This window comes from Stegodyphus dumicola, chromosome 8 (genome assembly GCF_044657685.1).
Source record: "Stegodyphus dumicola isolate Sdum_Otavi_A_Nest chromosome 8, ASM4465768v1".
NCBI lineage: Eukaryota > Metazoa > Arthropoda > Arachnida > Araneae > Eresidae > Stegodyphus > Stegodyphus dumicola.
The window spans coordinates 127,924,286-127,939,133 of record NC_140775.1 but is presented as its reverse complement, the minus strand read 5'-3'; the positions used below and the strand labels follow the sequence as shown (position 1 = coordinate 127,939,133).

Genomic DNA, 14,848 nt, shown 5'->3' with positions numbered 1-14,848 from the left:
TTGTTCCAAACAGTTGTTCTTCTGAAACAAATGGATGTGTGATAGCAGCCTAAGAGGTGCTGTAAAAATAAACTACTCCAAAAAAGGGATATTGAAATGTTACCTAAAAGATAGACAAAAGTCACAGAAAATGGCAAATGTTATATGAATAGCAAAATTTACGCAATACTATTTTTTTCACATTTGAAGTTGTCTTTAGTACTTTAGTCCTGCATAACTTTAACTTAACTGCATAACTTTGCAATTCTACTCTATGCAGAAAGAAAAAGCATCTCTGTGTATAAGCTCACAAATATCAAAGAACAGCAGCTTCCAAGGAAGGTCTCTAAACTTTAACATCTTCAAATGTCTGAAAAAAAATATATATGGATCTGCTTGGCTATAAATAGAAGTTGAAATGCAAAGTAGCAGATTAAGAAAAAAAAAAGGGGGGGCAGGGGAAGAAAGAAAGAGTAATATATGATGATGTAGCCCTATTTTTGCTACTTTCAAAACTTCTAAATTCTTGATTCTCTACGGGAAAATGTAAACTGTGTGTATCTGTTCTTTAATGAATTTCACTCATTAGTTATGCTTATTATTTTATCATTTGTGACATAATTCTTACTGTCACTTTAGTTTGTGGAATATATGTATTATATTTATCAGTACAATTCTATTTTAAGGACCACAAAAAACTGCAATGAAATATATGTGCAAAAGCACCCATTTAACCGTGCACCAAATCTAGCGAATGTGCCAATTACAAAGCATGTAAATTCACATAGTTCTACATTTGTAAGTCGCCATTGAAATACTGGTTTAACTTCTGAATTCTTTTTTAGATAACGCTATGAAAAAATTAAGACACAAATTATTTTAAACAGTTTTGTTAATTTAGATAGGCATGATGTAAAAAAAAAAAAAAAAAAAATAGCAGCTTAATTAATATAGACCAGAAGTTTAAAAAAAATGGTGATTCACCGCTGTTTTATGACTTTCCATTATTCCAAATAGCTGAAAAATTTCTGTAAGCAAATTTACAAATTTACTTTTGGTGATTGAAAACTTCACATTCAATCATTAATAATTCACTTTTTCCCCCTTTTTGTTGGGGATAATTTATAGAAAATAACATATATAGAGAGGATTAGCTTAATTTTGTTTTTAGAACCAATCTAAAGTTATAAAGAAATAATGTTTCCTTGCTAGAGGAAACATTATTTCTGACTTAAGACATTTTTCTTTCAAAAATTATTTAATATACTCCATTCAAACAATTAATGTTTTGTATAATGTCCTATGGTATAATAATACATAATAAGTGCCCTTCTTAAAAATACTCAACATTTACAGCAGAGGTGGACGGACTTCTAGGGTATGGGCTTCTAAATATTTTCAAGGTGCTGCGGTACACTCAGTGGTGTAGGTATGGTACTACAGTAAAGGTCTAAACTTACACTTTTAAAACTGCGTTTAAAGCAAAATGCACGATACAAACATAATAATAATAAGCCACAAACATTATAATTTCAAATGATGCATTTCTTATCAAACAATTCAAAGTACATTAAAAAATAAATCATTTTCATCTAAAGTTAGTTCTCATAGTTACAGTTGGTAGAAGACTTAGTCTGCATACTGTCCACCAATCTTGAATATCTCGGGTTATAATTAGTAACTGCTAATCTTTTACTGGTTCTAAGTGGTCGTCTGTGAGATGGGAACGATATGTTGTCTTAATTATATTCATCTTTGAAAATGCAGATTTACACAGGTAGAGCCAAAGAATGATGTTAAATGTAATGGAACTTTTTTTTTTTTTTTTTTTTTTTTCAAATTAGGACTTTTTACTTCATCCATTAGATTCCAAAAGTTATTCTCTAGTAAATTCTTGAAAACATCTCTCAGATTCAGAGTGTGGTTTTATTATTTTATCATAGTATTTATCTTTGTTTAATGTCCTTCTGTTTTTAAACAGCTTGCCAGAAATAGGTTTAAAAAGGTTCATTCTTCATCAACTGGGAAGATATTAACTTGTTTTTGAAAGTATTAACAAATCTAATCAATTCTCCTATTGTTTGATTTTTTTTTCTCCTTGCAATTGTAAGATCAATTCATTAAGATTGCTCGCTATAAAAAAACAAAAACTAAATCCATCAACCAAACATCATTACCAATTCCAACATCTGTTTTATGATTTGATTCCAAAAAATCTTTTACCTCTTGTAGTAGGTCTCTGAAACTTTATAAACATACACTCCCACTTAACCAAGGAACATCTGCATGATTTAACAATTCCCCATAAGCAGATTTGTTTTTTTTTTTTTTCCTGTTTGGCCTGAAACATTCTTCTCTGAAGACTTCTTCCTTGAATTGAGTTTGCAATTTTCATGCAGATTCCCATAACATGATGCATATTTAAAATTTTATGATAGAGAGCCTGTTGGTGAATAATGCAATGATTAGAAAGGAAATGAGGTATGCCATCATCTCTGATACACATAGCTAAAAACCCTTTGACTGTGCCAGTCATTAATGGGGCCCTATCAGCTGTCATTGATACAACTTTATAAATTGGATTTTTTCTTCCTCTACATATTTTGTGAAGTCATAATAGACATCTGATCAGATCAGAATTCATCATTTCTATACGACATGTGACAGTTCTACCTGAAAGTTGTACGTCTTTAATTGCATGGATAATTTTATTTTTGCTCTTGAATGAATCAAATAATGAATCATTTTCTTCCAGAAACGCTTTTTGTATCCTTTCTCCATCTGCAAAAGCTTTCTTATGTTTTGCTAACACATGACTGACACGAAAATATGCAACTGTTGCAGCCTTAGATATAGTATTGGGTTTAATAAAATTTTAATTGTTGTCCAATTAACCGTGATTTAAATTTTAACTTTTATTTATGCAATTCACTTTTAAATATATGAAAACTTCCATGCATGTTTTTAAAATGCCTTCAGTGTTTCCTTTCTTTGGAAGTGTCACACATGCATCACATATATAGCACACCAAACTACTTTTACTACAAAAACACAAGTAATAGAAAATTGGCAAATTGAATGAAGAATTTTCGCGACTGCTAGAACGTGGAGTATGAACGTATTCGATGCAGCAAGCAGCAAACATACGAGAACCAATGAACCGCTTTCAATGAAGGTACACTACGCAAAAAAAGGGGGGATAGTTCTACATCCCCTGTTCTACTGGGCCGATTGACGAAATTCAAATTGCGTTTTTCACGTCTCGGAAGTGCAACTTAGAATATATACAGTCAAAAGTCGTTAATCCGGACTCGTCGGGACTTCGGCGATTCCGGATTATCGATTTTTCCGGATTATAGATCATCAGTTTAAATCTCGTAAGATGGCATGCAGAAATTCCAAAATTAAAAATATGAAACCGTAATTTATGAAATAAAGAACAATTATGATCTAAAGGGTATCAAAATTTGCAAAAAGAAAAAGCTTAATATTTATTTGTTTACTTTATTAAACATTTCTTTCAATGTAAGTTGTTTAAGTTTTGCTTCGTTTCATGTGATAATACTTTCTCTTTAATTCTATTAAACAGACATAATTTCTTGTTCAGTTACAAAGTTGCGCAGTTCAAGTCCTATAATTGCTGTGTCAAGAACACCGACTAATTTGTCAATCGAAATTTTTTTGTTTTCAATAACCTCTGTCACTTTTCTTCGCTATCGGAAGCGAATTATAAAGACGAGGAACTTGTTTTAAATCATATCAAAGACGGAGCATATCGAGATGAAATACTACATTTGGTAAGGAATTATAAGCCAAATAAAATAAAAACATCTGCGCTGAAGATAAGGATAGTGCTGACAAACCAACTTCCAATTCATTACGCGCCCGCCGCCGAGCAGCGTGAAATTGATAAACAGATTTCGGATTTCAAAACATACTTTCGCTTTAGATCCTTTACATATTAACAAATATATATCGGAAATTCTATTTGATATAATCGAAAGTTTAAGCTTATTTTTATAAAATTGCTCTTACAGTCTGCAAAAAATAATAAGCCGGATGCAATTCGAAAATTAAGGAACAACGCAATCATCAACATTAACTGAAATAGATAATTATTTAGCTTATATGTCCATTGTACATAAAATGCGCACGCGAAAACGTATTCTGCACTTGCGCACACTCATATGCGCAGTCGTAAAAGGTCTTACGCGCACGCGTGAACGCCTCTGCGCATGTGTCAATGCGGCGCATGCGCAGAAAGTTTTTAGTTTTGATGTCCGGATTATAGATCATTCCGAATTATGGGTGTCCGAATTAACGACTTTTGACTGTATTAGATTTATATATAGCATTGTCCTAATATAGGTTTTTTGACACAAAATCGGACCTTTTCCTGAAATAATGTAGCAATGTTTTTCAACATTTTGATTCTATGACAGAAATTATGCCTAGAAATTAAATTTTGTAAGTGTTGGTGAGAAATTTAAAAATTTATCTTGGCAGATTTTTTTCAATAATTTACTTGGCGAACTTCTTAATTTATAGCAACCTATTTTCCTTTCCTTTTTTTCATTATTCACAAGCAGGGAAAGAAGTCAGCATTCATACTTTCAAATAATTTGGTTTAATCCTAGTATGCGGTGCACACGGGATTTGGCTACTTTTGGCGACTTTTATGATGAGCAGTAAAAAATGGGACATATACGATAAGTAGTAAATGGGTATTCAAAGAATATATATAGTTATACATAGTATATACTATGTATATAGTGTACTATCACTATATATAATACATAGATGTTCTTTTGGTAATTTTTGGTGTTAGCGATAATTTTTAAAATCGCGCCAAGGCTGCACCGTAAACTAGGATTTTACCAATAATTTTAACAGAGTGTGTGAACCACATTTTCATTATTATTGCTCATAATAAATATGCCAAAATGTAAATTCATATATCTTAGGAAATTTTTAATAAAAAACTTATGTAGCGGCAATCACCGCTACTCAAGCCAAAATAACAAGTCAAAGAATTGCATAAACTCGGTATCCATGTACCGCCAATTTTCGCCAAAGGGTACCCGTAAATATATTTTTACCCTTTTGCTATCTTCTTTATAGAAAATGTTTTTGACTACCGACTCTGCATATAAAACATTTTAAATTTCATCAATTTTCATATTAATTTCCAACTCTTAACGAATTAATCTGTCACTTCTTCAACATCAATTTTCCATTAAACTTATTCATTTTAAAGCACTTTTCAGGATCTGCTTCATATATTTAATCTGAAGTCAAATAAATTGAAAACAAACGTGCTTCCATGCAACTTTTACATTGCACTTAAGATACCTGACTTAATGAAGCACTGGTGTTGCAGCAAAATCAAACATGACAAAATTAACAATAAATATAATACTATTAAAGTTCTATAAGATGATTCTGCTTCTTTTCTTCCCTTTCCATATTTTAGTTATTTTGTAAATTATGATTTTTTTTGTGTGAAAAAGTATGCATTTATGAAACTTTGTAACTCATAGATTACATGCATTAAGTAAAAGTTTACAATTGGGTGCCCCTTGTTTATTGACATTTCTTTTTTTTTTTTTTTTTGACGCCAAGATCGGCGCCAGGAAGGCACAATTTCAAGATGGACGCTACACAAAACCAAAATAAGAAATCAAAGAATTGCACAAACTCTGTGTCCATGTACACATCGATCTTTTTTTCACTTAAAAAAACATCCCAAAATTGCCCAAACTAGACATTGTGCAATGCCTTAAATTTGTCCAGGTACACATCAATCTATTTTCATTAAAAAAAAAATCAGGAAGCTAAAACAAAGTTAAAACTATCATGGTAACCAGAAATGAGGTTTCATAGTCAAAATTTTTTAAAAATTTGTCGCTAATCGAAGGGGCTCCCAATTCTACACAAGAGCCAAATAAGGTTATTCATAATTAAGAAGAGTAAATAAACACATATTGCAATCATTAGAGAAAAACAATACATAAAATAGTATAGCAATTCGTTAATAATGCACATGCAACAGGCAATTTATAGTCTTCCTAATCATAAAAGAGTCTTTCTTCTAGTGTCGATGATAAAAACGTTGTATTTAAATTGGGAAGCTGCTATCTAAGCAATTAAAAAATATGTAGAAAATAGTAGAAACTTGTTTAAAAATTAGTTTATACCAGAAATACAATGTAGACATCAAGTGAGTTTATTACCAAATAGAAGAAACTTATTTTAACCTACCCTAGATTCAATTGGTGTGGAATGCATATGAAGTTCACTTTTTTCCAAAAATTCATGAATGTGACCAACTTCTAAAAAAAATTTATTAAATTAACTATTAAACAACGATTCGTATCAAAAAAAATTAAATAAAATGCTTGCTCATCCAGAGAGAAATGCAAAAATCTAAATCCCTTCTCATTAAACTTACTAAATGCACCTTCACTAATAAGAGATAAAAAATTTTCTATATTTATTTCTGGTCTTTTGGATTCCTTCTCTGCAGCTAAGTGTTCATCAATATTTTTTGCTACATATTTTTCATATTCTGAAGGAACAATTGTTATTTTTTTTAAACCCATATTTTTATCGTATAGCTAAATTTTAAAATTACCAGAAACAAAATTAAAACTAACGGACATGAAATACAAAAGATGAGTTGTAAACTAACTGAATCTCTTTTCCCTATTAGCAAATTAAAAAAAGACAACTTTTTATGTATTTTTTCAATAAATTAAAGATTAAAAGTTCGAATTCTGAAATCTACAGTTATAGAAGGCACATTATAAAGTTCTATAGTTCATTATAAAGGCAAAAATTTTTTACATCCAAAACTGGAAATAAGCTAACATCTAGTTGCTAACATCTACCTCAACTTCAAAAACCATCATTTCCGGCAAATTTTGTGTTTGTTTACGTTTGAGGTCTGCATTATGGCGTTTAATGCTCGTATGCATGAACGTAATATATATAAAAATCGTCCAAATTTTGGTGAAATTGCCTTGGAATATCCCGAATTTCGAAAATATGCTGTGCCAGATGAAAGGGGAAAAATTCACGTGGATTTTTCTGATCCCGATGCTCTGAGATTAGTAACTAAACTTTTATTAAAAAAAGATTTTAATCTTAATGTTGAAATTCCTTCTGGTTTTCTTATACCAACAATACCACAAAGACTTAATTATATACTGTGGATCGAAGACTTACTAGCTTTTCTACCTCTGAGATGTACCGAAATCAAAGGTGTTGACATTGGTAAGATTTGGATATATCTGTACAAATTTGAATTATTAGAAGTATGTGCTATATATGTATGTTTGTAACATTTTTATTAATAGGGAGGGTTTTCATCCGCAGAGAACCCGTTGGCGCTCCGGGAAAGAACCCGTTTCCGTCAAGTTATAAGATATTTAGCATAAAGAAGTAAAATAAATAGGTTGATAATGACATTTAGCGGTGTATGGTTAACCCGGGAGGACGCACGCTGTATTATTTAACACGAGAACGCGCGTCGCAATTAAATTGCATACAAATGAAACATATTACAATTCAGTAAAATAATGCATTATGTATTAATTGCAACATTTATTATATAAAATAGCTTAAAAATAATGTTAATTTTAAAATTAATAACGAATAAAAGTACTTACATTTTCTAGATGACTAGGAATCATTGATTTCTCTGAGAAATTTGTGTTTTTTATTTTTGAATGCAATTATAATCTAAATCCTGCAGAATTATTACATGGACAATGAGTTATATAATTAATTTTCAAATCAATTAGGCTCAAGAAGAATTAGGTATTTTGTAGTTTATACATGAAGCTTCTATTTCACAGTGTTCTTGACATATTTTTTTTTTACACTTCACACATACAGTGTTTGATTTTGTGTCTTTTTTTCTTGAGCACATGTAACATCTCCAGTAACATAATTTTCTTTTCTTTGTTTGCAAATCTTCAAGAGGATTTTCGTTGTATTCCTACTGTTTCTGTTGTGATTTCAAATGAGGATCTAAAACTGCAAAGGCCAAATCAGAAATGTCTCCTATTCCTGAACTTCTCTGGTTGAGTTTTAGTAGATAAAAGCAAGGTCCTTGAATTTATGCCAGCAATATTTAATAGCGAAAAAAATATGCCCATCGATTTGATATTCGGGTCACAGAATAAGTGCCACTCATTTCGTCGACTATATCAACTGCTCCTTTTGTCATGTTATAAAATGTAATTACTTCAGATTTCTTCAAATCTCTCGTGCTTTCATCAGTATGGTCATCATTGTGCATAGTTGACAAAGTTTAACACATTTGTTCTTTTCAGCCGTATAAGAAAATAGCATTATATCCTTCTGAAAACTCAAGAGAGTTGAATGCTGTTCTCTATTCTTATTTGACACAAATTCAGGTGGGATAATCTTCTTATCCTTGCATATTGTTCCAATGATAGAAATTTTATTTTTCTGTAAGAAATTAGCCAACTCATAACCGGTATACCAACTGTCTGTGTCAAACAAAACATGACAATTCTGAAAAACATTTCTTCCAGAATTGTATAATGGAGCTAGGATGCACTTTGCTTTTTCACAAGAACTGTTGACTTTCTTGTATGACCCATCTGGCTGCTGACCAGAGTAAATTTCCATGTTGAAAGTATAGAAGGTTCTAAAATCAACCACAGTAAATATCTTTATACCATATCTTGCAGGTTTCTCAGGCATATACTGCCAAAAGGAACATCGTCCTTGAAAAGGTTCTAGCTTTTCGTCCAAAGTCACGTATTCCCCTACATGATATAATTTCTGACAATTCTCGACAAAATTTTCAAACAAATCTCTTATTGGAACTAATTTATCACTTTCTTCTGTCATCCCGTGTTCCGACATTATCGAATCAATTGGCACGAAGAATGAAATGAAAACGCTTACAGTTCATTTGTTTTATGAAAAATATCCAGTCCTGTTCCATCAGTCGCCCATAATTCTCTAACATTTACACGGGAGGATTTGTGCAATCCAGCTATGTATAAGAGTCCTAAAAAAGCAAGAAACTCTTCTTTCTCCATAGGTTTTGCGTCTCTTTTAAAATTTCCTGAAATATTTTTTACATAAATATTAAAGCATCTCGCAATCATTTCAATCGTGTCATCAGTATTAGCTTTCATGCATTGATGGGTGAAGCCACATCTTTAGATATATGTGTATTGCCAGGTAATTTTTTTATGATATTATAGGAATCTTTGAATTTGAAAGGGTTCTTTCTTCCATTTTGTTGTTTTATCTTTTCTAACAAAATAGTCAGTTTGATCACAAGGAATGTCTTCTGTAGAGACGCACACTTTTTCTTATTCAGACTGATGATCACTAAATATATTGTAAAGTATTTTGCAGTAATTGACAAAATAACAGATTATCTTCTTAATAAAATGTAAATTTTATTTTTAGCTTACGGAGATAGATAATTTGAATAAAATTCTTAGCTGATCTTTAGAATATGGTAACTGGTAGTTTGGCGAAATTTTGGAGGCAATAAAGGTTACTACCTGGGACTTTGGTAATAATGTGAGCAGTACTCAGTTCCGATTACGCATTATTTTGTGTGAGGGAAATGAGAGATCATGGGATATGTCATGTGATATTACTGGACGAATTACGATTCTTTAATCGGAAAAGGGGGGAAATCTGGAAATTTTGTATTTGGCTTTATTCTGTGTTGTGTGAAACAGTGTTCGTTAATTTTTGGATCCCATGGCCCTAACTAAAGTGAATTCGAAATGGGTATTTAGTGGGATTGAAAGGGGTAGTAATAAGTGTTTCTTTAAGGTTCTGCAAAATAGAAGTAAAGATGTTTTATTAAGTTATTTGTTTTACCTGGTACCTTGCTGTGAACTATAAGTATGATTTTAAAGATCCTGAAACAGAAATAAGAAATGTTTATCGGACACGTAATCAAGATTCTGAAGAAGATTAGGTAAGTTAGTATTTTTAATTATTTGAGGATATTATTTTTATGCATTGTTCTAAATGTAAGGTGGAAGTAAAGTAATTTGGTATTATTGGGAAAATTGTTATTAGCAATGATTTAGTTTAAAGTAATTAGGATTGTAAGCTAATTTTGGTTGATCTTTACATTATGGTAACTTGGCGTTTTTTTGGCGAAAATTTGGCGACCAACTCTCCTACTGCAACTTTCTATTTTTTTTTCCCGCCGCCATTTTGTCTTCACGAAGTAAAAACATATTTCTTTTCTTTTTATCTACTGAACACTTCTTCCAACAATCTACTAGCCGAATTACACTTATGCTACAAATTTTATCTAACAAAACTGCTTAATTATGACAAATATTCACTGCAAAATTGGGAAAAAGTGCACAATACCATACTCCTTACGCGTTTTTCAAAATAACACATACACATAAACCATGTACACGCTGACTTATTTTTACTTAAAAAAACATCCCAGTATTGCACAAAAATGGCATTGCGCACACTCTTCACTATATCCATGTACACTGCTTTTTTCTCATAAATTAGAAAAATTTCATGAAAATACATGACAATTTTCTCAATCTTTAAACCCGGTAAAAAGAACATATATGAAATTACCTGATCGCGAAAAAGTATTTACCCTTTCCAAATATGAACATTTCCACATATAAAATAAATAAAATATCCAAAAACTTTTACCTCTAAATCATCTATTACATTATACACGTCACCAACGAATTCATACCGCAAGCATTACAAATACTTAGTATCAAATATTTAAATTATTTCCATGCACGTTTACTTCAACTTAAACGTATACCAAATTCCTACAAACATAAAATTCACAAAATAACTATCATTTAATTAAAATATCACTAAACCATGTACAAGCCGACTTATTTTTACTTAAAAAAACATCCCAGAATTGCACAAAAATGGCATTGCGCACACTCTTCACTATATCCATGTACACTGCTTTTTTCTCATAAATTAGAAAAATTTCACGAAAATACATGACAATTTTCTCAATCTTTAAACCCGGTAAAAAGAACATATATGAAATTACCTGATCGCGAAAAAGTAATGAACATTTCCACATATAAAATAAATACAATATCCAAAAACTTTTACCTCTAAATCATCTATTACATTATACACGTCACCAACGAATTCATACCGCAACCATTACAAATACTTAGGGTCAGATATTTAAATAATTTTCATGCACGTTTACTTCAACTAAAACGTATACCAAATTCCTACAAACATAAAATTCACAAAATAACTATCATTTAATTAAATATAATTAAATTCAAAAACACTACTTAAAATATAAATGAGCACATACATTAAATTAATACATACATAAATACCCATTTGGAATTCACTTTAGTTACGGCCATGGGATCCAAAAATTCACGAACACTGTTTCACACAACACAGAATAAAGCCAAATACAAAATTTCCAGATTATTTCCCGATTTCCCCCCTTTTCCGATTAAGGAACCGTAATTCGTCCATTAATATCACATGACATATCCCATGATCTCTCATTTCCCTCACACAAAATAATGCGTAATCGGAACTGAGTACTGCTCACATTATTACCAAAGTGCCAGGTAGTAACCTTTATCGCCTCCAAAATGTCGCCAAACTACCAGTTACCATATTGTAAAGATCAACCCTAATTTTTATTAATTTAATGTATGTGCTCATTTATATTTTAAGTAGTGTTTTTGAATTTAATTATATTTTAATTAAATGATAGTTATTTTGTGAATTTTATGTTTGTAGGAATTTGGTATACGTTTTAGTTGAAGTAAACGTGCATGGAAATAATTTAAATATCTGACACTAAGTATTTGTAATGGTTGCGGTATGAATTCGTTGGTGACGTTTATAATATAATAGATAATTTAGAGGTAAAAGTTTTTGGATATTTTATTTATTTTATACGTGGAAATGTTCATATTTGGAAAGGGTATTTAAGTAAAAATAAGTCGATGTGTACATGGTTTAATTATATTTTAATTAAATGATAGTTATTTTGTGAATTATATGTTTGTAGCAATTCGGTGTACGTTTAAGTGGAAGTAAACGTGCATGGAAATAATTTAAATATTTGACACTAAGTATTTGTAATGCTTGCAGTATGAATTCGTTGGTGACGTTTATAATATAATAGATGATTTAGAGGTAAAAGTTTTTGGATATTTTATTTATTTTAAATGTGGAAATCTTCATATTTGGAAAGGGTATATACTTTTTCGCGATCAGGTAATTCCATATATGTTCTTTTTACCGGGTTTAAAGATTCAGAAAATTGTCATGTATTTTCGTGAAATTTTTCTAATTTATGAGAAAAAAGCAGTGTACATGGATATAGTGAAGAGTGTGCGCAATGCCATTTTTGTGTAATTCTGGGATGTTTTTTTAAGTAAAAATAAGTCAACGTGTACATGGTTTATGTGTATGTGTTATTTTGAAAAACGCGTAAGGAGTATGGTATTGTGCACTTTTTCCCAATTTTGCAGTGAATATTTGTCATGATTAAGCAGTTTTGTTAGATAAAATTTCTAGCATAAGTGTAATTCGGCTAGTAGATTGTTGGAAGAAGTGTTCAGTAGATAAAAAGAAAAGAAACATGTCTTTACTTCGTGAAGACAAAATGGCGGCGGGAAAAAAAAATAGAGGGTTGCTGTAGGAGAGTTGGTCGCCAAATTTTCACCAAAAAATCGCCAAGTTACCATAATGTAAAGATCAACCAAATTGTTTAGTGGCAAAATTTTCATATAACTACTAGCTGGTAAAACTTCAGAATTATCATTTTAAATAATTTCTTAGGTACAACTCTAATATACGCCCTAATTTCACCAAATGTGGCTATGTGTTCTGCGCTGGTTTTTGGCGAGATTGCGTGTTCTATGGCAACCCTGTTGACGTTGAAAAATCTTTCGCTGGAGCTCGTTGGTTCGCCTCTGTGTCTGAGAAGATGGGAGGGAAAGATAAAATGGTAGTTGTTGAATTCAAGTTCTTCAAAAGGAAATATGATTGTGGCTATCCTGTTGAGGGGTAGTGGGTATTTAGAAGTGTGGAAAGAGGGTCTGGGAGATTATTTTTAATGGCAGTGCATGATAGAAGTAGGGATTTGTGATTTTATTTATTTGTGAACCATAGTATAAATTTTCTGGATAGTGTGTCTGGCTGTCATGTAAATAAAATAGTGATTATGTGGCGGTATGAAATTTATATTTCTGCTATTCGAAAACGCATTAATTCATGGTAAGTGCATTTTATTTTATCCTTGTTCTTATTTTGTAGAATGTTATGTTCATTGGTTCTTTAGTATGAATTTCTGTCGTTATTGTTGTTTTTTTAAATTGTTTGAAATTTATTTTAGTTTATTTTGTTGTTTAGTGTCTAGACTGTACAATTCGTAGATGTTTTTTAAAGTTGAAACAGAACGCTGTATACATGGTTTTATTTGAAATTTATTGTTGTTATGTTATTTTATTAAAGCGAGGAGTGCGTAGATCGTGGATTCCTTCCTTGCCTAAATTGTGCAATTCGTAGAATTTTTTTAAAGTTTAAACAGGTTGTTGTGTACATGGTATTCTTTGAAATTTATTGTTATGTTAATTTATTAATGCGAGGTCTGCGTAGTTTGTAGATTCATTCGTTGCCTACATTGTGCAATTCGTAGGTGTTTTTTTAAGTTAAAACATGTCGCTGTGTACATGGATTCTTGTCAAATATTTTTGGTTAGAAACTTAACGTTTTTGCTATATAATTTTTTTGTTTTTGTTTTGGATTTTTAGCTAAATTGTATGTTCAAAACGTAGTTTTTGCATGTGCGAAAACCACGTTTTTGGAGATATTTTAGGCTAAAAGTTCAAAATGTAGACAAAAAATTTAGATAGTAATATGGCAGCGTGAAGTTTCTCACCAAAAATATTTGGCGACTTGAGGGCGCATATCAGAGTAGTTCCATTTCTTACATCATACAAATATGGCATTGCCACTTCAATAATAAATACAGTAAAAAGTCGTTAATCCGGACACGTCGGGACTTCGGCGATTCCGGATTATCGTTTTTTCCGGATTATAGATCATCAGTTTAAATCTGGTAAGATGGCATGCAAAAATTATAAAATTAAAAATATGAAACCGTAATTTATGAAATAAAAAACAATCATGATCTAAAGGGATTCAAAATTTACAAAAAAAAAAAAAAAAAAAAAAAAAAAAAAAAGGCTGATCTATGGAATATGGTAACACGTAGTTTGGCGACATTTTGGAGGCGATAAAGGTTACTACCTAGGACTTTGGGAATAATGTGAGAAGTACTCAGTTCCGATTATGCATTATTTTGTGTGAGGGAAATGAGAGATCATGAGATATGTCATGTGACATTAATGGACGAACCACTGTTCTTTAATCGGAAAAGGGGGTATATTTGTAAAAATATCTGCTGTACTTTATAGCAGTAGTTTCCTTCTATGTTCTGTGAAACAGTGTTGTTTAATATTGGGATCCCATGGCCATATATAAAGTAAATCCAAAATTTTTATTACGTTTATGTGTAATTGAAAAGAATTGCTTAATTGTGGATAAGTATGAATGTCCAATATGTGGGAATGAAATGAGATTGTGTGAAAGGAAGGATATTACAGATAGTTTGAATGGCAGTGCAAGAAACCTGGTGAAAATGGACATTTTGTGATCCGCCATGCACTCAAGATTCTGTAGAAGATTAGGTAAGTTAGTATTTTTAATTATTTGAGGATATTATTTTTATGCATTGTTCTAAATGTAAGGAGTAAATAAATTAATATGATATTATTGGAAAATTGTTATTAGCAATGAT

The 14,848-nt window shown here is 31.0% G+C and overlaps 2 protein-coding genes across 2 annotated transcripts in view; one reads left to right on the top strand and one right to left on the bottom strand.

Annotated features, from left to right (window-relative positions):
• The window catches only part of LOC118199597 (vacuolar ATPase assembly protein VMA12), a 66,796-nt gene extending 60,149 nt beyond the window's left edge, over positions 1-6,647 (bottom strand). Inside the window, exons 1-2 of the mRNA XM_085822394.1 lie at positions 6,431-6,647; positions 6,241-6,311 (exon numbers count right to left, since the gene is read on the bottom strand). Coding sequence (XP_085678520.1) covers positions 6,241-6,311; positions 6,431-6,581 — 222 coding nt within the window. The 5' untranslated portion in view covers positions 6,582-6,647. The remainder of the gene's footprint in view (positions 1-6,240; positions 6,312-6,430) is intronic.
• Positions 6,648-6,889: 242 nt separating this feature from the next.
• Positions 6,890-14,848, top strand: part of LOC118189118 (RNA N(6)-adenosine-methyltransferase mettl16) — a 53,710-nt gene continuing 45,751 nt past the window's right edge. Inside the window, exon 1 of the mRNA XM_035359660.2 lies at positions 6,890-7,254. Within this exon, the coding sequence (XP_035215551.1) occupies positions 6,933-7,254 (322 nt within the window). The 5' untranslated portion in view covers positions 6,890-6,932. The remainder of the gene's footprint in view (positions 7,255-14,848) is intronic.